General features: G+C 42.8%; 2 protein-coding genes across 2 annotated transcripts in view; one reads left to right on the top strand and one right to left on the bottom strand.

Moving 5' to 3' along the window:
- LOC132447532 (lipoxygenase homology domain-containing protein 1-like) overlaps positions 1 to 12,225 on the top strand; it is a 95,514-nt gene extending 83,289 nt beyond the window's left edge. The window contains exons 40-41 of the mRNA XM_060038347.1: positions 5,903 to 6,058; positions 9,739 to 12,225. Coding sequence (XP_059894330.1) covers positions 5,903 to 6,058; positions 9,739 to 10,219 — 637 coding nt within the window. The 3' untranslated portion in view covers positions 10,220 to 12,225. The remainder of the gene's footprint in view (positions 1 to 5,902; positions 6,059 to 9,738) is intronic.
- On the bottom strand, positions 10,999 to 25,799 carry LOC132447536 (E3 ubiquitin-protein ligase ARK2C-like). Its single transcript, XM_060038355.1, has 8 exons — positions 25,660 to 25,799; positions 20,048 to 20,384; positions 18,905 to 19,030; positions 18,385 to 18,517; positions 18,192 to 18,296; positions 17,110 to 17,205; positions 16,888 to 17,000; positions 10,999 to 14,659 (listed from the first exon to the last, which is right to left on the bottom strand). Exons 1-8 carry the CDS (start codon positions 25,718 to 25,720, stop codon positions 14,542 to 14,544), a joined length of 1,089 nt encoding a protein of 362 aa, XP_059894338.1. The 5' UTR covers positions 25,721 to 25,799; the 3' UTR covers positions 10,999 to 14,541.
- Positions 25,800 to 26,657: the final 858 nt, after the last annotated feature.

Raw genomic sequence — 26,657 nt, 5'->3', positions numbered from 1 at the left:
ACCTGCAGGTCGCAGACATCTGGCCTATCAAACTACCTGTCCCCATTACGACCCCTTGCTGGTCGACCAGGCCATGGCCAAACCATCTTCTGCTGGTAACTGTTTGCCTGCCCTACCTTTTCCCTGCCTGCCATTAGACATTATTCTTGAGTTCAAATCCCTTATTTCAGTTCTGTGACTCGTTGAAGTCCCCTCGCCACAACAATCGTTAATGGGAGGGAACTCAGTCTATGTGTTTTTGGTCTGAAGAAATTATATTTTTACTTTGAAGCTGATGCTGGATCTTGAAAATTCACTTTCCATGTGATTACGTCAATCTATAAATTTGCTTATTTTGTTTATTCATATAAGCACTTCAATACAATTCAGAATACTTTTCGTTTGAAACAAGTTAAATACCAAAATAGTCTTAAGTGCATTGACAGTGATGACAAGTTGTTTTGGCTGATGTTCATTAATTATTAATTAATTATATTTAACTATATTTCTTAACCTTTTGAGTTTTTACACCTGATAGGCAGAAGTGGTATTTTAACCTTTCAGTGCAAACGGTATGTATGTATCATTTCTTTATTTGCCTTTTGTATTTGACTTGAACTGTACACATTAGAGGAAGATAGAGTGGCTATCTGGAAATTTCAGAGCAACTGTTTCATATATATTTTTTATGTTTTTATTTCCCTTATATACAGTGCAGTGCATTGAGTGTTGGGCTCCTATGAAGAATCCATTGTGGAGATGTCCTATTCCAGATTAAGCTTTTGCTATTGGACTAAATATGTTATTTAAACAATTGCAAGCATCCTCACAAGATCCTACTTAAAAAGCGGGTGATGAGACAAGTAATATGTAATATATATTAACATACTGTATTATAATACATGAACATTATACCATGGAAGTTCTGATATCCACCGAAGGTCCAGCAAAGCCATTATGTCATTGTTCAAAAGCATCGCATCAATCCCTGCTTAAATAACCTACCGTAGTGCGTGGGTGAACACACTTATTATTTTGTGATTTAGTGTAGAAATTCCTTTAAATGGATACTTGATACATGTACCGATTGGTTACCATAAAGTTATTCATTGCCATTATCTAACCAAACGAGACGAGAGAAGACATCCCTGCAGCCCTATGCAGGCTTATCTTCCAGCTAACCCTCTGTGTTCCAGGTTTTCTCCAGGTTCAAATCTCTTGTCCATGACAAGCTCAGAAAGAGTTCAACGAGAAGCTTGCCTCATAGTGGCTGTAAGGGGCCGTTGGTGAGGTGCAGGGACCTCCCAGGCACGGCCGCTGCATGTATAGTCCCCGTCTGGCCCTGATGTCAGGATGGATGCGCAGGGCATGCCCCCTCTGTGCAAATCTTCAAAATATTGGGAAAAAATTAAGGGTTAGGGTCTTAAGGTTATAAGAGCACCTCAAGGTTATATAAGTACCTCAAGGTTATAAGAGCACCAAGGTTATAGTAGCACAGCACCTCAAGGTTATATACTGTAAATGCCTAAGGTTATAAGAGCACCTCAATGTTATAAGAGCACCTCAAGGTTATTGAAGCACCTCAAGGTTATAAGAGCACCTAGAGGTTATAGAGGTACCTAATATAGAAGCACCTCAAGGTTATAAGAGCACCTAAAGGTTATAGAAGTACCTCAAGGTTCTAGAAGTACCTCAAGGGAAAAAAGCTCAGCAGGAATTTCAGAATGAAAGCTTATCCTATTTGAACTCAGGCAATGACAAAATAGGCTCTGTCCTGTTAGCTTGTGTCTCCCTGCCAGAGCTCTGCCTCTAACCCCCCATGGTTGTTAAATTAATGATCAAAGAGCAACTGAGGTCTTGGGGCAAATCTTACCTAGGTATCACACCCAGCCAATTGTTCAACCTAGAGGGTGCAGGGCCAAGGGAAGCACGATTCGGCCAATCTTTAACACAAACCCGCGATAACCTTTGAAAGCAGCAATATTAAGTTTGTTGATTTCTGCTTTGTAGGTATAATCAAGCCAAGTATAAAATTGTTAAAGACCACCATAGGTCTATTCAGTGCTCTAAATTAACCATGTTTATTAAACTTAGGATGCTAAGGATGCTGCTATGCATGTCCTTACCATTTTCCCTACCATCGTTAAGATATTGCAAGTTAGAATAAGGGTACTATATTTCTGGACGACATACTAAAATGGTAAAATCCTCTTTTTTCTAACACTATTGTATTAAAGCTAGGAAATTCTGCTGCACATTTCCATAGTCATTGACCCTTTCATACTTTAAAGGAATTATAGCAGTTCCAAGTAAGAATTCTTGGAGGCTGCTGCTTCAGGGATCGGTAGCATGGTGCCTGCTGCTTCTGGGGCCCATAGCTAAATGCATGCTGCCTTTGAGGCTGCTGCCTGTAGCTTGGTGCCTACTCTCTCTTGCCACCATAGCTTGGTGCCTGCTGCTGCTGGCCTCCTAGCTTGGTGCCTGATCCTGCTGGGGCTCTTTCGGCACATATCCAATCTGCCAAGGAACATAGCTAGGCTTCTCCAGCTTATCATGGTATTCTGTCAATCCTTTCCTGTAAACTGTTGCGCATACTCATTAGCACATGACACCAACCTTTTTGACTTGACATTTTAAGATAAACTTATGTGTATCAGCGAGTAGTAGACACAACTGCAGTACCCTGGAAGAACCGTAACCAATTTTTTAATATGCTCACACTCAATGAAAACTGATTACGTTTTTGTTAAAAACATGCAGAAATAACCTTATTAGAACAGCCAGTCTGGCAATTGTGAGACACTACAGTAAACCCCTGAGCCTGAAGCAATGACTAAGTGAAAATCCAATGATAACAGAACTGTCTTAATAGAGAGTCAAGTTAGCTCAGCTGCTGAATGTGGAGGTTTATGATTGTTCTCTACATCCAATCACAGTCTTCTGATTGATTTGAGACAAGGTGCAACTCAATCCTAATCACTGATCTCTGTATGGACAACAGATTTGATGACATTACCTTGCAAGGCAGCTGGGCCTCGTTTCCCGATAACAATGGATCTTCGCTCGCACGATCATTCTCATGATGGATCTTGCGAACCATCATGAATTTCTTTGGAGCGTTTCCCGAAACTCCTCTTAACATGAACGCACGTTCACTGCACTCACAACGTTCGTAGGATTGTAACTGTCTACTGACACGGTGCTGAAATGGGCTCCGTACTGAGGGAGACGCATGAATGTCGCAGGAAAATGGGGTTAAAAAGCGTTAAAATATCTCCCCATCAAGGCCAACAGCAGAGTAGCCTATGAAAAGAATAGACTGCAATAATTTGAATGCTAAAGATATTAAAACACAATTGATTAGGCATAGGCCGACATTTGTATCGGTCCTAATACTGAATGCACTGTGCGTACATTTTTTCACAGCATTTTCCCCCCTTCCATATTACAAAAATCAAAAATTTCTGAAACATGCTTTGCGCAGCAAAAAGAGCCGACTTTATCTGATTCCGCATAGGGTTTCATTGATTGGCGCGCTCTCTTTAGTCTAGAATATTTGTAGACATTAAAATTTATTCATTATCATTCAAACGCAGAGGCTAGACTTTGACACACGGCTATTGCTGACCCGGTTAGGAGAGCTTAACTATGGTCAGGGATGTTCGTTACTGTCTAAACACGGTCCAATAAATAGTGAACTTCATCACAGCCCCTTAATGCAAAGAATCGCAACAAAAAACGCCTGCAGAAATTATCCGACACCCGCAGGTCTCAGCAGGATTCATGTCTACAGCCTATGTCTTCTGTCATTGATCAATATGAGGACATTTTAACCACGATGGTTGAATAAAAATCAGAGGGAGACAGCAAGTGCAGCTCGAAAGCGACCTCCCACACAAGAGCAATGGAATCATTTGATTTTATTATATGCCTTGTGACGTGGCGTTTGATTGGTACATTTCGGCTGCGCATGTATTTTTGACCACTGTTTTTGGTTGCGAAATTGTGCCAGCTGGGCATTCCGTGGTATTGGATGTGTTTTAATAAAACACATCCAATACACGGAATGTCCGCTGGTGACGCCACTGAGGCTATAGTAGTCTAACAATGCTCTTAGCATCCTACGAGAACCCCTGGAGTCCTCGTCAGCTACCAACGACGCTTTCGGGAAACGGTGTGAAAACTGTACGATGCTCGTACGACGCACCTCACGATCCACTTAGGCTAACGATGCTTTCGGGAAACGGGGCCCTGGAATCACAAGATCACAATCATGCTTGAAGCCATCTTGCGATGCTTCACGTTAATGCCCTTGTGGCCAAACCACGGTGACGCATACCACACTTGATGTGTGGTAGACGTTGATAGACAGATGGTTTATCCACCTGCAAGGTACATGTGAAAGTGCCTCCTCTTTTCTTAAAAGTTTCCAATGAAGACTTCCCAGATGGTTCCGTGTAAAAAACCATGTGGTGCAAATGAAAAAATTGCAATTAGATTTCTGAAGTACCTAACTAGCCATTTTAAACCCCCTACATATGAAGGGGGATTTGACCTGTAACAGTGTCACCGTTATGTTTATATTCCTTTGGTTCCAGGCAAATAGTGTTTGGCTGTCGTCGAATGGCTTAATTGCTTGGGAAGGCTCCTAACTGAGTGAAAGGATCCGGAAGTATTTGAGCGGCAGCCATGATAAAAGCAGTTTGAATTCTCTTAATGCTAAGGAAAGGTGCTTCACTGCTTCCTTACTTATCTAATTTAGCATACGTTACAATGGACCATCCTTTACGATAAGAAAGAGCCATCACACAATTCCTTGCGGCAGGAACATTTAAAACAGGGGTGCCCAGACTTTTCGGTTTTCGAAATGACCAGGTACAGATGATCTACCTACATTAAGAAATGTTAGACATATATTTATTTCACTGTTTTTGGATGACTTGCACTGAATGGAGAAATCCAGGGATGCGTAGTCTGGACAGTAGCTGCTGGTAGCTAGTCTCAAGCAGTCATTGTATAATGGTATTTAGGCTTAATAATCTTCATGTGGGAAAAGGCTGATTGACATAAAAAGTAGAGCCAAATAATGCAGTCAAGGAGGTAGCACATTTCCTCATGTTTGGATACTTTTCCTTTGTAAGTAATTTCCAAAATTGTCCATGAGCCCTGGACTTAAGCTCGATATCAGCTTTTGCCATCAAAATATCATTCTCCACTACAGACGAGTTCAGGTGAAACAGTGCTGCAATTTTGCGGGTAAATCAACCTCAACATCTAACCTAAATGGATAGCACATAATTGTAGCAATTGGCTTGAATAGAGCAAACTCTTGAAACCGTTTGTCTAAGTCTGACAGACAATTTTCATCAATGAAGTGATAAATGCCATAGGGATAGATTATTTTTGTAGTGCAATCTACCAGCTCTACCTTTGCGATTTACGTATTTGAAACCCTTGGTAGGCAATTTGGGATTGTTTCTTTGAGGGATTGGGATTGTATCCTGCTTGAGCCCACCAAATAAAGGATTAAATGAGAAGTATTGACTCGGCAGTCTATTCGGAAGAAAACAGCTTGGAAACTGCACTCTGCTTTGAACTAACGTTTACATCGGATTTGAGGGTGGATCTTGGGGCATTTCAGTGCCCAGGGTGGCCGACCGTAGGATGCGCTCTGACGCTCGCCTCAGAGGGAATGCATTGCATTCCCTCTAGGATTTTTATTTACGCTCACAGTTTGTGTCAACATGCTAACTGAACTGAGAGTCATACTGGGTATCTGGAAACAGAAAATATGGCTTCCCTTGAATTCGGACTTAACATACCCGGTTAAGCTGGAAGCCCGGCTTCTTGAAACAATCCTAAGCACTAATACAACTCTAATTAATTAGAGAATTGATTTATGTTATTTTCTTTTCTAATGTAGCGGAGGTGTGGACAGTTTTGACTTCTCCTCCAAGAATGTGGGTGACATCGCCAGCATCTGCCTGGGCCACACGCCCAAGGACGGGAAGAAGGTAAAGGGAGAGGCGTTCTGGCATGTGGAGGAGGTCATCGTCACGGAAAAAGAGCTGGGGAACAGGTAAATACCTCCCCTGGAGACTTTTCACAGAGCCATCCTAGTAGGACCAACAGGTGCTGCTCATAACACTAACTATGGGTCTGCTACGTTCATGTACCAGGGCACGTAATAGAATAAACTATAGGGTAGATAACACTCATTGACCAGGGACACTTTCACAGTCTCTGGCAGACTCAGGGGGGGGTGAGCTCCCCATAGTTCCCCCATGGCATCGCTAATGTGTACCCTAGAGTGGAAAACAAGGGGAAGGCCCATTGGCTTATGGGTGCACTTCCAATGGAAGAGTGCCCTCACACGGGTTCCCTTTCCAGGAGAGATGTGATGCAGTGCTGTTTAGGGAACTCCTACAGGTGAGCAAACATGATGAAGTGCCCAATTAGGTGCTCCTCTAATGGATAAGGGCCTCCCCATTAGATACAATGTGATGTGGTGCCATAGAGGTGCCCTTCCAATGGGATAACTTTGAGGTTCCATCCAGGTACCCTCTTAGATGCCCTTCCAAGTGAGAAAACACGAGTGCCCCTTACAATGGAGTGAGAAAACCCAGGGAAGAAAAATTGCTCACTGCTTTAGAGTCTCCCCTGCAAAGATTTCAATGTATACAGTTCCCTGTGGGTTTTTATCATTGAGATGGTTTGCAGCGAAGAATTAAATCCTCACAGAGGCCAGGAAGCATGCTGTTAGGCCGTTTCAGACAACCTTTGCCATAAACTTTGCCACGAAAAGAGTATGGTGGCGAGCAGCACGGGAATGACCAGACGGGAGCCCAGGTTATAGCAGTCGCAACATTGTGCCCCATACACTGCATGACCCCGAGAGTTGCAGAGACACACCAGCTTGGCGAGACACACCACCTAAAGCATGACCAGGACCACCTCGGTGGCGCTGTCAATTGTGGCCGACAAGACCTTCACTGAGGTGTAATCACCATTCATTGTTTATCAAGTCCGCACAATGTCAATGCCTCAAAGGACCCTCTCAGGAATGTTGTGAAAAACAATTGACTGAAGGTATTTTTTTTAGCTTTAGGGTATGCAATATCTGCTTAGATGCACTGCGACAGGTGACCTGGATGTGGGCTAAAGAACAAGTGGAGGTGGCAGTGGGTGCAAGAGGATGATGTAATATAATCTAAGAGCAAAAGGTCAGACGAGTCTAGAGATGCTGGTGACACCACAAATGAGGGTCAGCTGAAGCTGCGGGAGCTAGCACACAGGACAAGCTCATAAGGCGTAGTCTAGAAGGCATAGCCTACATGAAATAGAACCGGAGTTATAAAACATAACAATCGTTAAACTGCATTTGTTCACTTGATCTCTTGGAAGTCTGCTGCAAAAATCAAAAGTATCCATGATACACGGCACTTGTGGTTTTCACGTATGCATACATACAAGCCTAAAAAAAATTCCCATTTGAAATGTATTGGTTTAAATGTCGTTCTGTGTAGCACGAAAAAGTCTGAGAAACACTCACATTAAAAATGCATTAGTTTACATCTTATTTTGTATAGCACAAAAAAAGTCTGACGCTCTTGAACACGATTCAATCGATACATTTTCGTGAGCATGAGCACAAATTGCGTGATACTGGGTTGGATCTCTAATTATCATTCAGTACTGCGTAGGGTCAACAGCTTTTAGTGATGAGAGAATTATATTTATTATCGAGCCATGGCCTCTCCCTGCTTGTTCCGTGACCAGAGGAGGTTTTCCCGGGAGGTCAGCTAGGAAAGACGGACATCTTTTATGTTTAAAGTTAAGAATGGACGCTGTAAGAAAATCCATGCTGAGCTGATTTTCAACTGACATATCGGTTCATTTGGCATATACAGTGAATCAGCAGCCGACTTTAAAGATCCCATGACGTGCTACTATTTGGATGCTTTTATATAGGTCTTAGTGGTCCCCTAATACTTTATCTAAAGTCTATTTCCCCAAATCAGCATTGGTGCAGAATTACAGCCACTACGAGCCAGTCCCACAATGAGCTTTCCACAAGCGTGCCGCTTCTGTGTCTTTAGCTTTAAATGCTAATGAGGAGGAGAGAGGCGGGTCCAGGTGGAGGGTGGTAGTGTGGCTCTGAGCAGCTTGCGGCCACGGTACCATGCGCTAGTGTTTACAGTGGATTTATCGCAATGGCTCAGATTCATAATATCATCTGGAGGCGCACAAAGCTTTTGGCCTTGTTCTGTAAAATATTCTAGAACAGTCCGGGAGCCCCGGGCGGAGTCCTGGAGCTCTATATCTAAATAATGTTATATTATATTATGTAAAGATATCTATCTTATATAATATCACAGCCAAAAGCTGTGTGCCCCTCCGGATGATATTAGGAATCTTAAAGCGTCACTTTCTTGTGATACAATTTGCGCGCAGTGAAAGAAAATTATTGTACTGAGATAATGTCCAATGCCGCTGCAATATTGGAATAATGCCTTCAAAGTAGACTCCTCCAACCAGTGATGTGTTTCCTTTGGCATCAAAATATAAAGTTGAAGGTGGTTCCATCAGGAAGGTTGATAGTCTGCATTGATCTCATTGATATGGGGGACTCTGATACTATCTGTGTCCAGCGTTCAGAGTGCAATGTATGAAATGTAATTCGCTTCTGCTCCAACAGCCTAACCTGGAGAGAAATAAGAAAACACAGGAAAAGAGACAAGCGATTGCAAATGCAACTCTCTATAAATGTTCCAAAAGTCCAGACAAGCAGTAACACAAAGTGTGAAAGAATGCCAGTGTGCAGTCAGACATGTTCACATGAAAGTGAGTTTCATCTTTGAATGACTGATGTAGATTGTGGTTGCATTTAAAGTTGTGAAGTTAAGTACATTTGTGTTATTTTTATTCTAAAATATATTTGGCTGGTTTAAATTAAGAGAAATGTTAAGCCCAGTAGGGAGAGAAACTGGAGCCCTTATCCCTTGTACCATACTTTTGAAGGTAAAACCGTTGCAGACGTCTTTAAGGAAAAAATAACGTAGAATAAATTAATCCTAACTTCCAGCAATTCTCGTCTATAAATATTGATACGTTGTCACAATAATGCACTCCCCATCAACAACTGTTGTGAACATTTGACGGATCCTTACTTTACACAATGATAGCGAGTGGAATAATGCTCAGAATCGATGCTTGCTAGGTAACTTTCTGACAATAATTTACATTGCAATATAACCGTAATAATATTTTATCGTGATGAAATATAGAGACCAGTAGTACAGTATAATGCAGAACTAGAACTAGTAGTGATATTAATGATAATTTTTTATATATTCCAATATCTATGTATATAGGGCCCTGAAGAAGCAGACCCATGATGAGTGTTATGAGGGACACCTGTTAGATGTTTCTCTTTAAAGGACTAATCTATGGTCTATGATCCATCCATTGGGTCAGGATTTTTCAATCAATGTGCTGGTAAAAAAGGAGATAGATTTTCAGTGGACAAACATTTAATGATGTGTTGGTCCATGATGAGCTATAAGACCCGCCCCTCAATCAACCCTTTGACTTGAAAAGTTACTGCTAAAACAAAAACAAATTTACTAGTATATGTTCTCATACGATTGTGAATGATTATTTTTCAGGTCCAGTTTAATATTTAATTTACAACAATAATATCTTTTGTATAATAAAAGTCCCAATCATCAGCCATCTTCCCCCCCCCCATCCATTCAGGTACATTTTTGCGTGCAACGCTCAGATCCCACTCTCGGCCAAGCGGGACGAGTTCATGACCTTCGAGTGCACGCGCACGGTGGAGAGCTTCGCCAGCAAGGCCAGCAGCCTGGTGCCTGTCAAGTACGAGATCATCGTCATCACGGCGGACCAGAAGGGCGCCGGCACCGACGCCAACGTCTTCATCACGCTCTACGGCACCAACGGTGACTCTGGCCGCAGGCAGCTCCGGCAGAAGTTCCGCAACCTGTTTGAGCGCGAGCAGGCAGACCGCTTTGTCCTGGAGATGCTGGACATGGGTGAGCTGCTCAGGGTGAAGATGGAGCACGACAACACAGGCCTGAGTCCGGGCTGGCTGCTGGACCGCGTGGAGGTCACCAACACCGCCAACGGGGTCACCACCGTTTTTATGTGTGCGAAGTGGCTGGACACCAAGAAGGCGGACGGACAGATCTTCAGGATTATTTACCCCAAGTACTGATGAGGATACCCCAAGAAACAAACACTACCCAACGTCCTAGACTTCCCTTGGTATGGAGGCATAGTTTTATTGCCTAAGGACTCATGGGATAAGTATAAAAAAGTGTACTGAAAACCTCAACGCTCAGGAACTGATGTTGGCTTTATATCATTTTTTTTTTTTTACATTCATTTCGTAATTTATCAACAGCAATTAGAAATTGAGAGTTCATACTGACAATTATTCTCTTATTCAGGTATATATAAAGTTGCCATCCTTATCATTTTTAAAGTGGCAATCTCTAAGATCTCCAAAGATTTTCATTTAAATAAAAGGTCACCATCAACCACCAGATGAGCCAAAACAATGTGGATTGAGCCTGTGGACCACCAATGAAAACCCTGCATCTTCTGCAGTGTTATGGATAGGAAATGGTTGTCAGTGGCGACTATCACGCCAGGCATTCAAATCACAAGCTTTGCAGTTAGTGATGCGTTTTCCATTCTCCAGCAGTGGCCTGTTACACCAGAGTATGGCGGAGCCAACAGACTCGCTTTTCTCACCATAGGTGGTGCCAAAGAGAAGAACGGAGATATACAAGATGGCCGCTTGCATATGGATCAGGAATGCATCAATTCATTTTTTTTCATTATGTATAAAGCTTCGTCAATTATTTTCTTATGGTCAAAATTTCACAGCAATCACTTTGATTTTAAGCAAGACGCGTGTTAGAGTATCAATTTGAGCTTCTAAAAGTTAAGTTAGAAAAAAAATGTAAATGATCAGTGGCACACACACCATACATTTTATCCAGTTTATTACAAAAAAGGGCACATACAAAAGGAAAATATATAAGCAATGAAGTAAAACAAATATAAAAACAAATCAGAAGAGTTTGGATTTAGCAATGCAACTTCAAAATCATTATTATTAGTAGTAATAAATAAATTACAAAATTCCACCAAATGAATTGTAACATTTACCCATAATATGCTCATCCATTACTTCATCAACACAATCATCCGTATTGAGCTATTGCTTTAATATTAATGATAAATAGTAAATATTAATGATAAATATATATTGAAAAACATTGCGCAGTCTCAGCTAAACAGATTTCATACACAGATGCTGGCAGCCCTTTCACTGGCACTTTTTATGGGGATATTATCCGTCCATTTAGTTCTTCGGATTTGAAGCAGCAGCAAAAATGTATTCAATAGTTTTATTCTTTGTATGTATTTTCCACCATATACAATACCATTTAGACTATATTATAACCTGAGAAGAACATGCATTTTTAGAAAGGTTGTGCTTTGAAATCCTGTGTCGTCACCCGAGTTTCATGATATATATGAGAGGATTCTGAATATTTATAATTCAAATGAGAAATACATTAATAAGTAAATGTTTTTTAAGTATGAGATTACAGGTAAACTTGCCCCTCTGGTCTTACATATTCTTAATCAATATAGTTTGAAGGGAATTGAATCATTCAAATGAAGGACTGTTTTGTTTTCTTTGGGGAATATGTTTTTTTTTAATGATAATATGGATATAGAAACACAGAGTGAGGCCCTTACATTGCTGCAGTTGTTGTGCATGGAGAGAAATAGTAGAAATACTAAATAAGGATTGAAATCAGCAGTAAGCATGAGATCGCAGAGGGATTGTCGCTTCAGGTTCGTGCATTAGCTAGAGAGGCAGAGAATATGCAGATAATATTAAACTATGTTGGAATTGCATGATGCCAGTGAGAGGGTTCCCATATTAAAACAGCAGATCAGGAAAAAGCATGAACAAAAAATACAAAGAAACAAAGAAATCCCAAAGCATTCACTTCTCCCTCCGTTTCAGTTAGTCCACGAGGCCATAGCATAGGGGATCAGAGATTGCATTGAAGGGAATGTTACCAAGAGCCACAGCACCAGTGAGGAGAGAGAGAGAGAGAGACAGAAAGAGAGGGAGGGCCACACGATAGAGAAAAGAAAGAAGGCAGCCGAGCACATTAAACAATGCACAGCCAGCTTACGGAGGCAAAAAAGCAGGGCTTTTTTTGTTTTCCATTTTCAAAGTACAACTGCATGCAAAGCATTCCCATTTAAAATCATTGCAAAAATGAGGTATACGTTTTTTTTTGTCCCAAATCATTTTGAGTTATTTCTATATAAATAAATAATGATTAAACCACCCAGCCCCCACAAAAGAAATAACGTTATAAAATGACGTACATATCTACAATTAGTAATAAATTATGATTGTTAAATACTTAAGGCATCTCAACTGATAACACCCTGTGTAAACTAACAAAACTTCCCCACTGACTCGACCGCGAGGAGGCGGTGTCCATGGCAGTGCACCGGACAGGAGGACATATGCCCGCCGTAATCAGCGCTAATCTAAACCTCCTTTGTCCACAAAGCTTTAAAGGGTCTGGGATGGGGGGGGGAAATCCCAGATCCTCCTTCTAACTTTATGCCCACGGTGGTTACCGTGCTGAAGAAGGAACACTAGAGGTTTACTTCATCCAAATAGATGACAAATAAGCATGTTCATATTTAACCATGCATGTGAAGGAGCTTTTTGTTTTGCCATTTCCTTCTGTGTGCACTGTAAAGAGACCTCTACCTCCGTCACACATTCTATACATTTTTTTCCTAGCGTTACAGCATAGCAACCAGCATGACGACCATAACGAGGGGAGCCCTGCTACAGAACACAGCACAATAAACCCAGAGCGTGTCACTGTTTCCTTCTGCACGTTCCTCTCTACCTAACAATACTTATACCATCCTCCAATGCAATACGTAGGAAAAGAAAACGGTTCTTTGCTATATTTATAATCACATGTGCTTGTTATTGATAGGCAATAAAGGTTAACATCAGTGGGTTTCCATCGCTGCTACCGACAGTAGACGTGAATGAACACAAGCTACAAGTTCTGTTTGAACACGGCCACCTACCTCGTGCACATTAATTTTTTCCATTTTTTTTGTCGATAAGATAGTCACAGCTCAGAAACTGTCATGCTCAGATTAGTCTGTAGCGTTCCTTTGAAAACGAAAAACACAAAGATCACCACCATGTCAACAACAGATAACATGCAGTCCAGCACACTGCTTGAACCAGAGAATGCGTGCCAGAACTGTACCAAGGCAGTTCATTGCAGCTCTACCTACATCCCCCTACACCTCGCTGAAGGGTGTGACGGGGCCAGGCCAGGCCCTACATGGAGGATATTTGCACTTTTATTATTTTTTCATGGTTTCCCTTATTTGGCTTTGAATTGTATAAACACTTCAGCGGCCATGTTTGTAGTCTAACTAAAGTAAACTCTTTGTGATTGAAGTCTTGAAACACTCAAATCTCTCTCTCACACTCACCCACAAAAACATTTATGAAAATCGCACAACATGGGAAGAGCACTCATTTAACCTGAGCATCAGGTCAAGCTACACCATAATACAAAAAAATATTTGGGTAACAGACTTTTCTAATGTTTATCTTAGCCTCTAACACACACACACACACACGCGCACACACACACACACACACACACGCGCTTCACAGCGGTTATGTCACATGACCCTTTGGGTTACAAGATACACGTACGGTTGTATTGCAAAACGTAGAAACAGTGTGTTGGTTTGTTCCTCCAACAAAGCATAGGACTACCGGATACAACTATATGGGCAACGCCACACCACCACCACCACACAACCACAAATGAACCATGAGGCGACGTATGGCAGAGGGGCGTTTCCTATTCCTTGGGTGGCCGAATACACATTTTGACTGAATACATTTAGGGAAATAAAGAAATCCAAGGAATCCAACAAGTATAAAGTAGACAGCAGTGAGTAGAAGTACTAGTTTTTCCTTCAATTTGTTGGAATTGGACCATGGCTTAAGGAACATGCTACACCGCCCAGGCTACCTAGACTACAAGAACACACCACCAACATCCAGCAAGCTAGGAGTTAACCCTGGGTACATTAGAGTCAGTCTGTCCCCCCCCACACACACGCGCGCGTACACACACACAAAGACACACACGCGCGTACACACACACACAAACAGACACACACGCGCGTGCGTACACACACACACACACACACACACGCACTTGTGCAGTTAGTAATCGTGGCTTGGCTCAGTAACGCGTGAGTCAGTGGGTGGGGGTTTAAGTCACGTGAAGGTCTGGACACATTTGGCAAAGCACCCATAAGGTGGGGAAAGTGTGTGTGTATGTGGGGGGGGGGGGGGGGGGACCCTGCAAGGGGTGGAAGTCGATCTCGGGGTGTTTAGCCGGCATGTACTGTAGATGTTGAGCCTCATGCTTATCAGCTTCCGGGGTGCAGCTGTGTCTCAATGTCCACTCTGCAGATGGGACACTTCCTGCTGGTGGCCAGCCACTGGTCCACACAGCCCTGGTGGAAGAGATGCATGCAGGGGAGCCGCCTGCAGGGGGAGACAAAAGGAGGCTGCGGCTTCAGCTCATTGACTCATGGATTGGCTCGATTGACTGACAGAGGGGAGTATAGATACTTAAAGGTCCCATGACATGCTATTTTATGTATTCTTTAATATAGGTATTAGTGGGCAACTAACACAGTATTCAAAGACGTTCCCTAAATTCAGCCGTGGTGCAAAGTTACAGCCACTCCGAGCCAGTCGCACATTGAGCTTCCCCCAAATGCGCTGTTTCGGTGGGCGTGTCAAGGAGGAGGGTGGGGGTGTGGCCCTGAGCAGCGCCTTGCAGCCACCATGCGCTCTGTTTACAGTGGATGTATCGCAATGGCGAGGCGCACACAGCCTTTAGCCGTGTTCTGTAAATATTCTAGAACACACAGGAGTCCTGGAGCTCTATATCTAAATATTATCATATAGCCTACACAGATATCTATATCATATAATATATATTATCACGGCCAAAAGCTGTGTGAGCCGATATTATGAATCTCAAACGACCGCGTTGGGTTCTCCGACGTTCCTGGTTCTTCAACGTCCACATCAATGTGAATACACACACTGTAATGCAAGTGTTTCTTGTCGGTTCTTTGACGTGTCTTGTATTTCCACAACGAGACTGTCGTGGGGGTTATCTGAGCCATGGTTGAGAAGGAATTGGGGGAAAGGAACTTTGGTTTGACTCGCTGAAGTAGGCTACATGAACTGCGACATCGCCCGGCAGCGGACAGCCGGCCGCAGGCAGCGCGCGGTTCAGTCGACTTCAGGTTGATGTGAAAGTGGAAGAACCAGAGACGTCGCAGAACCCGACAAAGTCGTTTGTGATTCATAATATCGTCTGGAGGCGCACACAATATGTTATATGATATAGATATCTATGTATTATATGATATTATTTAGATATAGAGCTCCAGGACTGTAACGCAAGTGTTGTACACTTCCTTGTTATTTGGATAACCGTTCTGCTGTTGGTGTGATGGCGCATAACACGTCAGACTCTCGTCTCTGGTATTTCTACAACGAGACTCGTATTGGGGGTTATCTCAGCCAAGGTTGAGAATGAATTGGGGGGAAGGAACTTTGGCTTTGACTCCCTCAAGAACATGTCGTGGTTCATGTTCTTGAGGGAGTCAAAGCCAAAGTTCCTTCCCCCCAATTCATTCTCAACCTTGGCTGAGATAACCCCCAATACGAGTCTCGTTGTAGAAATACCAGAGACGAGAGTCTGACGTGTTATGCGCCATCACACCAACAGCAGAACGGTTATCCAAATAACAAGGAAGTGTACAACACTTGCGTTACAGTCCTGGAGCTCTATATCTAAATAATATCATATAATACATAGATATCTATATCATATAACATATTGTGTGCGCCTCCAGACGATATTATGAATCACAAACGACTTTGTCGGGTTCTGCGACGTCTCTGGTTCTTCCACTTTCACATCAACCTGAAGTCGACTGAACCGCGCGCTGCCTGCGGCCGGCTGTCCGCTGCCGGGCGATGGTGCCTCGCGGCAACCGGCGGCATGTCGCAGTTCATGTACTTCAGCGAGTCAAACCAAAGTTCCTTTCCCCCAATTCCTTCTCAACCATGGCTTAGATAACCCCCACGACAGTCTCGTTGTGGAAATACAAGACACGTCAAAGAACCGACAAGAAACACTTGCGTTACAGTGTGTGTATTCACACACACCCATGTGGCGCTCGCACGGTCGAGTCTCATTGGCGGGCCAACGTCTCTGGGCGGGCCAGGCAGAGTAAGGGGAGGAGCTGAGATTCCTGATGACGTCATGAGCACAGACATTCCAAATCAGCGCGCTTGAGCCTCCGTTTTTTCAAAGGCGAGCAGAACAGCTCGTGCTAGTTTTACACCAAACGCAAGTTTTAGCCACTGGGGGACCATAGGCAGGCTAGGGGAACTCATATTTATGTTAGAAAACCTCCCAAAATGAGATTTTCATGTCATGGGACCTTTAAGGCCTACAAGTATTTGCCGTTCAACATGAAGAGCCTATACATGCATAGCAGTTAGTTATTAGTAGTCGATTTTTTACATATAACCATATTCCAAAAATATTACAGCAGGACCATAAGAAAAATATTAAACAGATGAACATGCATATGTTCACATCATCGCACCTGACCCTGAATCAAGAAAGTCATCAAACGGATGCATTAGGCGTATGGATGTTTTAAGAATGATGTGGTTCTTACCTAACATCCTCAGCCTCTTCCAGCATGGACAAGCAGATTGTGCACTTCTCATCCACATCTGTCTCCTTCTCCTCCACATCCTCCTCTCCCATCTTCCATTCTAGAGGCTTCCTCTGTTGATGCACCACATCACCCACAGAGGGTTAAATGCTGGGGGTTTACCTCAGACTACACAGGTGCGCTGAGTTAACCAGTATTTAATGTATTAGCAGTGAGTCCTACCTTCTTGTATTTGTGTGGGAAGGTGAATCTCTCGATGGTTGTATGCATTGCTCCTCTGCTCAAACTACCCAGGCGGTCCTCCAGCTGCAACAGTTCCTGAGCGAAACATCGACACAATGTTTAGAATAGAATATATATCATATATTTAAATTGAATCAACTATTTTTGGCACTCGGCCTATGGCCTCGTACCTGAATGGTTATTCAGTGTAACAGCACAGCCTCTCTCGTGACCTTGATTTTAGATCATTTATTTGTCCCCACCAACACAGATAGGTTCCGCAACTGTTTGTGCTGTTACCAATCAACACAAACATTTTTCTGCACCCTAGCTTGCTACTTTGTTTAGGTCTACACAGGCCACATGCTTTGTATCATGGCCCCTTTATTGTGCAACCAGTGCAATAAGAGTCTGCTGAGGGGCGCTTGGTGGCCGATGTCAGAGTCCGGTAATTTAGTGGCATACGATCTCAAGATCAGCTCTCAGAGTGCAACGTGTCCAATCCAATAACTTGGTAGGAACAAACGTCTGCATCATAGCAAATAACCCAACAGAATGGGACAGGGTAGAGTGATGTGGCAGCAGAAACACAGCTTATTTTATCCACTACGTTCAAAAGTTTGGAATCACCAAGACAATTTGAGGTTTTCCATGAAAACTCACTCAAAGTAGTTGTCAGCTGTGCTAACATAATTGCACCAGGGTTTTTAATAATCAATTAACCTTTTAACATGATTAGCTAAACAATGTACCATTGGATCACAGGAGTGCTAGTTTCTGGAAATGGGCCTCTTAACAACTATGTAGATATTCCATTAAAAATAAGCTGTTTCCAGCTAAAATAGTCATGTACCACATTAACAATGTCTAGACTGTATTTCTGATTCACTTAAAGTTAGCTTCATTGAAAAAAAAAAGGAAATTTCTAAGTGACCCCAAACTTTTGAACGGTAATGTACAGTATATATAACGTCTATTAAAGGTATCATCCGAACAAATGAATGATAATACGTGACAATAGCCTCCATGGCATTACGCTGGTCTAGGTTAATAAACTAATTGTCTCTGAAAGCTAACTGTACCTCATAGCTCTCCCGCACAGCAGTGGCGTGGCGTGAAGGGTTGAGGCCCTGCAGAGCCAGAAGGTGGAGCTGGGGGTACGGGTAACTCCGGATCTCATGCACCACCTGAGAAGAGACATCAACACTAAACCTCATCCACAACTGGGGAATGGAAAACATATCATTGAATAATTGAATGTTATTAACCCCCTACCACTTGTGCAGAAGTTGAGTTCCTGGTGAAGTGGTGCATTCTGGGAGTGGCCAGGTAGTGCTGATAGTGCTGTGGAAGCTGCTGGAGCTGGTACTGATGGTGGGCCGAGAGGCCGGCGTCTACGCTCAGATCCCTGCCAGGACAACGACCAATGTTCAATTAACGACCAACCACAACATCTCACTCCTCAATCCAATCCCCCCTCAAAAGAGCCTTTTCACAGATGCACCATGGTAGGTTGAACACAGGTGTGCTCACACACTCACCAGTCTGCTTTCTTTACATACCAGAGCATGGGGAGTAGACTCCACTAGTGAAGATAAGTGCACTACTCTGAGGCTTTAGAAACCTCTAAAAAATATCGCCACAATCAACATTAACTCAATTAAACTAGGATGTCTCCTCAATTTGGGTTCCTGTCTCAATCCACTCCTCAACCACCATCAACCCTATGTCACTGCCAGCCAGGCAGAGAGCTACAGGAGGTGGGTGAGATAGGGGTATCTGCCCGGGTACTCACCAGTCTGTGCCCTCAGCAAGGTAGCGTGGCTGCTGGCCCACTGGCTGAGGAACATGGAGCCCTGGGGCGTACTCATAGCCGGGGCGTAAACGCTGATGGATCAGAGGAACTCGCTCTTGGGCTCTTCTGTAATGGGAGCGCAGAACGATAAGTAATGATTTAAATAGAAAGGAGATGGAACTCATCTCACTGAGAGAATAGACCCTCTTCACAGAGGGGTTATTTTCACATTGACCATTGCTAGTGCTTCAACACACACAACACAAAGACTGTGGGGGATGGGATGGACTGGATCATCATCTCACAATACAGAGTCTAAATAGTAAGGAGGTAATGCAAGCTTGTATTTTTATGGTTGTAGTGTAATGTGTGAAGTAGAAGTTTGGATAGAGTAATAATACAAATACTAAGATAGATATTAGTTGAATTGGGGGCAGCTTCAGCTAAAATAATCCTATTTACCACACTTTTTCCTTTGATGATGCCTCTGAACAGTGTATTTCAGAGGTTGTTAATAAAACGTGTACTTTTACATAGTAACAAGCAACTCATATTTGCACAGTAAATCCATTCAACACCAGAATCAGGCAGTTCCTTGGAAAGACTACAGGGTGGTGACACAGTGGTCCTGTGTATATCAATGGGTAGAGCAAGGCAGTAATGCTGCTAGGGTTAGGGTTTGATTTCCACTAGGGCTACTCAGGCTAAGAAAATAATGCATTAATGGTTTGGCAAGATGCTTTGGATAAAAGCATCCACCAAAGGCACATACATAGTAATACTGTCCCATTAGGGATTCCCGATGAACCAGTGACTCCATTACCGCTGCGTTTACACTGCATCCGTCCGTTGACGGATCTCATTGACTTTACATGGGGCGCTCTCGAAATGCATTGTGGGTCTGTCCGTTCTGTCGGCCCCGTTGCATGTGTCAAAAAGTTGAGAAATGTTCAACTTTTCAGGCAGCGACGGATCCGTCGGGCAATCAGATCGCGTTATGCAAATATACTTAAATACACTGTCCAATAAAATCTTCTTTGTAATAAAACCCGGGAAAACAGATGGATATAAAAAATAAAATAAACATCCGTGGAGGGACGTGTGTAGTGTGACCGCAGCGTAACCCCTTCTGACAGGTGGTACCTGTAGTGGGGGAGGGTCCGGCGGTCCTGGGTGTCCAGTAGCTGCTGCTGCTGGAGGAGGTATTGCTGCTGTAAAGCCTGAGGTAGGAAGGAGGGCCCGGACGCATCCTGGAATGTGGCCGGAGGAGGGGGTGGAGGTGGCGGTACTGACGCGGCCGTCAAGGTGGCGAGGGTCTGGTGGTGCACCGGGGGCAGGTGGGGGGCAAGCGCCGCCGTCAGGCGGGGCTGGCCGCCATGTCCCAGGGGGAACTCGGCAGAGACGGCCGCCTGCGGGGCCCCAAGGTGGATGTGTCGGCAAGAAGGGGCATGACTTTGTTGGTGTCGGGACAGCTGTGAGCCTAGAGGAGACAGATTGAAGCCAGATGTTATTTCCATGGCTGCATAAAGCAGATCCCAACCACAAAATGGACAAAAAGAACAGACAAACATACAGGATGGAGTCGATGGACTAACAAACACGAAAAATCTCTTTCTTTAAAACATATGCAATAGACAATACGTATAAGATAGAATAGCACATGCATCACATTAACGACATAAACAAACAGTAACAAAGACGGACACATGAGACAGGTGGCAGACACACAAGAGAACCAGAAGATTCACCCCGTAAATCCATGGGTCTGTTTGGAGGAGGTCCGAGAGGGAGTAAAGACCCTGGGTGAGTGTCGTAGTGTGTCTATAGTCGGCCAATAAAAGAAACGCTGGTGCTACGGGTTACACAGATTCATCCTAGTCCTACAGCGCCTTGTACCAGGGATACTTTATCTTTATCTGTTCAGTATGGAGATTAATCAATAGTGAGAGAGAATACCAATATGCTGCTCAATGAAATAAATGTACAGTTAACATGCATGAGTAAGTATTTGAATGGCCTTTTTGTACTTTAATGAAAAGGATGGGAAAATAAAGTAGGTTAGATAGAAGGAAATGCATCATAGACCTGGAACACTATGTTAAATAAATACTGGCTATGATACCATTGTGAAAGTTGCCCACATAGATGTCACGTATGAATGTCCTGTATAAAGCAGCCATTTCCTCTAGCACTGCTTATCTCGTTAAGCAAAGGCTCGTGTAGCAAATCCTTTCCTCTGACCACGCACCCCAGGTCAAGGCTATTTGGTTTATTTCTACAACCCATTACGGTTAGTCTTAGAAGGACTTCACCTTCAGTTCACAGGCCTATATCTTAACTCCCCCCCCCCCATTGCAAACACAGATGCCTCAGAAAGGGTTAAGAACAATATTTGAAAAATAAAAATATTTGAAGAAGGAAGACAATTTAATCATCCTTCTTAGGGTGTCTGGGAGCAAAAATAATAATTGTAAAGGAGAGAGCTCCAAGGTCTATGAAGGCACACACACCCCTGGAAATACCCTTCTCCATTGCTCGAATCTGAGGACACCAGAGAGATTGCATTGCTAAGGAAGAGAATAGAAGAGTGGAGCGTGAATGGGTGGTGGTGCGGAGGGGACCGAGAAGACAGCTGCGACCCTCTTATAGACCTCCAGCTGTCTGCTTTAAGAAACGGACACCGCTTGGAGGACCCACCCACTGGGAGAAACCAAGACCAGGGAGCTCAGAGAGCGGGATCCCCTATTGATCCAGCTCTATAGTGGAGCCCCTTTTGGACGTTAGAATGAGGCCTTCTGTTTCCTGTACTGTACGTCTTTGTCTGGGCGCGTTATTGGGCTGAGTTATTGTGTGTTGGTGGGAAATAATGTAATAGGGCTTCGTTCGGTTTGTAGTTCTTTTTCCAACACATACAAAAGGTATGGCATGCACATGCTAAAACCATTTTAGATTTGTTTATATTTTTGACGGAGGATAAATGTTGATTTTGAGTACCATTAAGTGCCGATAGAAATATTATAAGAATAACACTGTCCCTTCACTCCCAGGGACAGTTCACTGATGTTCACAGAATAGAGCATTACCAGAAAACGTTGGAACGTTAATATTGACAACTTTACTTAATGGAGAATGGGCTGCGTGTAATACGACGCAGGAAGATAGAAAGACATCTTATTCCATACATCACTGCAGCTGTCTGACATCACACCCCCTACCATATTTCCCTCCCACATCGGTTTCCTCCTTCCATTACTGAAGCTTCCTCATCAAACCCTCCCCCCTTATCTGCTGACAAGTGGGCGTCCTTCACAGCATAGTCAAGGACATTTCTGATGTCAAATCTTGTTCAATATTTAAATGGTGGGACCTTGGTCATGAGAAGACCTGTATGGTTTGTGCTGTTGAGAAGGATGGAAGGAAACAATTCCCCTTAACCACTTTAGTGCAAAGCGGATTACATGTTATGTTTGATTTCAAATATGAAGCAACATCAGGACTTCCTAGTATTAGAAATACCTCGAGTAAGATGTTAAAATGCATTTGATGTGCTAAGAATTATTTATTTGGATTTCACAGAGAATTTGAGGACATTGCAATTATTGCAAAATCCATTTCAATTTGAAAACCAATGTTAAACAATCAAACTGGGGTGGATGAACCTGAAGTAATATAGCAATGTTAGATTAAAGACTAAAACTATTCAATACTTCAAACTGATATTTTTATTTGGATGAATTGGATTACAGAGAAGACAATCTTTAGATGAGGTTGAAAACAAGAGAACTTGAAAGTATGCTTAAAAATCGAATATTTGATATGAACAATTGAATGTTAACATGGACACACTAATGCCATTAGGAAATTCCTTATGAGCATATGCTGCTATATCAATATATAGTTTAGAGGATTTTCTCCAAAGCTATGGTATACCTGAATGGTATATACATTTTATTTTCATTAATTCCAAGATGTGAAAGCGCATATGAAGAGAACCAAGAACTTAACATGAGCAAAAGAAAAGAGTGATGAATGCAAATTGATCAAATGGTAAAAGCGTACCAAACAAACAATAAGTAGGGATAACTAGAGAATAATTGAAGGAAAAAGAGGAAATAATGAGGAAAAGTGATTAAGTTCTGACTCAATGGGTAATACTAAGACGACACATTTTGGTTAACCATTAACCAGGAGTAAAGCATTTTCACTAACCCCTGGCCGAAAATAATGAATAAAAACTCAAAGTGGGGGGGGAGGGGAACACACACACACAATGAAATCAGCAAAGGGCACACTGAAAGTTAGATAAACACTAGATTCTTTATTGGAAAATACGAGTATAAATGGCACTGTATGATAATAGTAATAGAATTTCATGCAAATTAGGTGTAAAGAGGCAAAGCTGCCATCATGCTTTCTTTAGGGTTAACAGGAGAAGCAGCAACCAATGGGTAGATTTATATGCTTACAGCATATTCAGTACAGCAGGGACATTACTACAAATAGATTACATTCAAATCTCTGGTAAAAAATAATGATCATGCATTAGGATCTAATGCAAGAACATGGGTAGAAAAACCACAACCAAAGAATACAAAACAAGAGGACACATTTTATATTCTACAAGGAATTCTACAGCAGTGCAGGATCTACAACATCCCTGTAAAATGGATAGCAGTCTGAGGGTGTTGTAGGAAGAGGAGGAAAGATTGAGAATGATAGTGTACCAAAAGCGGGGAGGGGTTTTACTACAATGGAGAGCATGAAAGAAGCTCAAGCCAATTGGATTGGGATCAGTTAAATGGATTAAAATAAAAACGTGTCCACACACAAGGAAGAGTGTTAGATTGTGATAAACAAGACACAGGTGCAGTGGACCATTCAAAGGGGAATACGACAATAGCACCCAACTTACAGTGCTGTCTAGGTGGCACTATGGCCATCAGGTGATTTATTTGTTAAGTAATTGTGTGCAGTGATTGAACTACCGAAATGTAATAATGTATTAAATAGAAAAGTCACAATGCACCTTATACTTATTGCATTGTGCCCTTTGCCCCAATTTAGTGCTACTAGCAGTGAAACACTAAATAAGTTTGATTCCAGCAGGGCTGTAATCAAACCTGGGAGATCAAAACTATCCACTTTACAGGCATTTACAGCACAATGTAGTCTACCCACACTGATTGGGAAAAAAAAATAAAATCACAATTACATTCTGTAGTATAAGGCTAAACGCTGAAATGGGTTACTTACTAAAGAGCAACATGACAGCTTCAATAAAGACAAACTGTTGTACAGAATGTTATTCTTTAGTCACACAGAAGGATACTTATGAGTGGGAACTCAGCTTTAATGCCAATGTCGTCTTCAGATGGAAAGAGGAAATGAGGAAGAAGGGGTTCACAATACAGCTAGATGCAGAGAACAGGCAGGGGCTACGGCAGACAGCGGCAGATGATCAGCAGATGATCGTTAGCTACAGAATGGAGGAGGGGGACAAAGGGCTGAGAAATGCAGAATGTAGCGCCAGCCTCGATACTATGGAGCAGGAAAAAGAACACAAATAAAAGCACAATGAAATCATTGGTGCTAGTGCATGTAGTAGTAGTTATTATTTAATCATCACACAGGCGGGTACTGCTGCAGTGAAGGGTGTGGAATATCTTTGGCCAATCAAAATGGCATATTTTTGTTCTCATAGGCAGAAACAAATCGGACTAAATCGGAGCATGTCGGTCATTGCAGAGCAACTCATTATACAAGGTACCACGTTTTTGGAGTGAAGTGACTACAATCACAAAGGGAACTCGCAAACAGTCAGTCTTGGAACAAGATTAATATGCAAGCGCTCCCCCCACACTTTGATGTTCAGACGGATTTCTAGCCTACCTTTCTCGGGTCGGGCCAATCACAACAGTTTATTTAATCTGGGGAGGGTTTGATACGATTATTGTATAAAGGAGCGCCATGTAGAAGCAGCGTTGAGGCATTATCATAATCGTAAACAATCATAATCATAAACCACCGAGCTGCCACCGACATGTCACACGTTTCGTTGCCAGTTGTGTCCAATTACTTATTACCACAGGCATTTCGGTCTGCGCCCGTGGACAATGCCCTTTGGAAATCGAAAATGAACCGCATTAGCGAATGGTCTGGAGATGTCAGGATAGCCACCAGTAAACTCATCATGCAAACACGAACACTGATGTCCACTCGCTGGGCCGGATCAGAGAGCGGAGACAACACGTTAGCGTACAAGAACTGAGGCTCATTTCTACACATTTACAGTTCAGTCGTTTCATTGAATACAATTCGTGCTGAATGAATGTTTACGTCGCACCAGAACGTGAAGACACTGAACAACGGCCCGAATTCGCTGAGTGACGCCTGCGCACAGCAGCTGAGCGAAGACGGGCTCGAGCAGCCGTTTGACTTTGACAGGTGCGATGGTTTAGTGGTTAATGAGCCCGACGTTAATGAGCCCAACGACATGGCGGCCTACTGATAAACATACGGCTGGGATTTTATAAACACATCACAAGCGTGTACCACCGGTTTAAGTCGTGGTGGTTCCGTTGTATTGACGTTAACGTTAGCAGTACGGCTAATGTCCGTGCTAGCCACACGCTGTGTGTATTCGCCTTAATTTGCTAGCAGGTGTAAACTAACGAGGGATGAAATCCATCAATATACCTGGAAAAACCTCCCAGAGAAATACGGTTGTAGTAAATAAATAAAATACATCACCATACCTCTGTTTCTAACCGAGCCGAAGACGGGGAGAACTAAATATCCAACGTGTACCAACACCATCCTGGGTCCTTTGTTGTGTCCGTGCTGGTAGACAGCTGGTCCGGGGAAATAGTCCCTTTAATCTGAGCGCATTCACACAACACAGTGCTCAAAGACAAAGAAGCAAGCGACCAATCAGCGAAGATATTCCCGTAAAACCTTCGCGCTTCGGCACCCTGCTTAGCCAATAGGCGCCAAGACATTATGCCGGTCTGCGTTTCGCGAGGAGGCGGAGGTGTCTGAATTTGTGAACCGCCCCCCAGGTCAATCAAAGCCACCGTCTCAGCCGTTTGGTGAGGAGACATCTGTCAACGCTGAGATGATATATATACGGTTCTACTTTGTTTGTTTTAGTAGTCCAAGTAGTACAACGAATATCATACTATGTTATATCCCTGCAGGTTAGATTTAGCCTGCTAATTATTAATGTCAAAACGTTTTATGGATGTTGTCCGTCCTGAGAAATCGTCGTGGCCCATGACTGACAGAAGGGGAGCGGAGCGCCAGATGGTCTGGGTAGAGAGGTCTCTGACCTGGGGTATTCTTGCTCCTTCTACTAGTAGTAGTAGTATTCATTCGACCACGAAGGATTTCTAGTCAAACTCTAATTGTACGTTAAATAAGCATTACCATCGTTTCACTAGTTTCAAAAACCCACGAGAAACGGTATAAATTGAAAAGTAGACCACACCTCTCTAGAATAAAGCCAAGAGATGGTAGGCCAGATAAAGCAATCTGAACCCAAAATGGTGGTTTAACATGACTGAATCACTCTCAACAATAGCCTTATATAACCAATTATTTAGTCTACAGCCCTCAGACAGTAGGCTCATGATAAATTATCCTAGTCATTACAATTAAAATAGCTATATGTAAATACATATTTTAGCAAAAAATAGCATCAGAATTAGTTAAAATAAGGGTAATTAAATGCATTTAGGGGTGAACAAACATTACG

This window comes from Gadus macrocephalus, chromosome 19 (assembly GCF_031168955.1).
Source record: "Gadus macrocephalus chromosome 19, ASM3116895v1".
NCBI classification, from domain to species: domain Eukaryota; kingdom Metazoa; phylum Chordata; class Actinopteri; order Gadiformes; family Gadidae; genus Gadus; species Gadus macrocephalus.
This window is presented reverse-complemented; position numbering and strand designations above follow the sequence as displayed.

Coding starts and splice junctions, on each gene's coding strand:
- LOC132447536 (XM_060038355.1), bottom strand. CDS start 25,720: ATGGTGTTGGTACACGTTGGATATTTAGTTCTCCCCGTCTTCGGCTCG. Junction 20,385..25,659: donor CGGCTCGGTTAGAAACAGAG/GTATGGTGATGT, acceptor TGTCTCCTCTAG/GCTCACAGCTGTCCCGACAC. Junction 17,001..17,109: donor TCCCACACAAATACAAGAAG/GTAGGACTCACT, acceptor GTGCATCAACAG/AGGAAGCCTCTAGAATGGAA.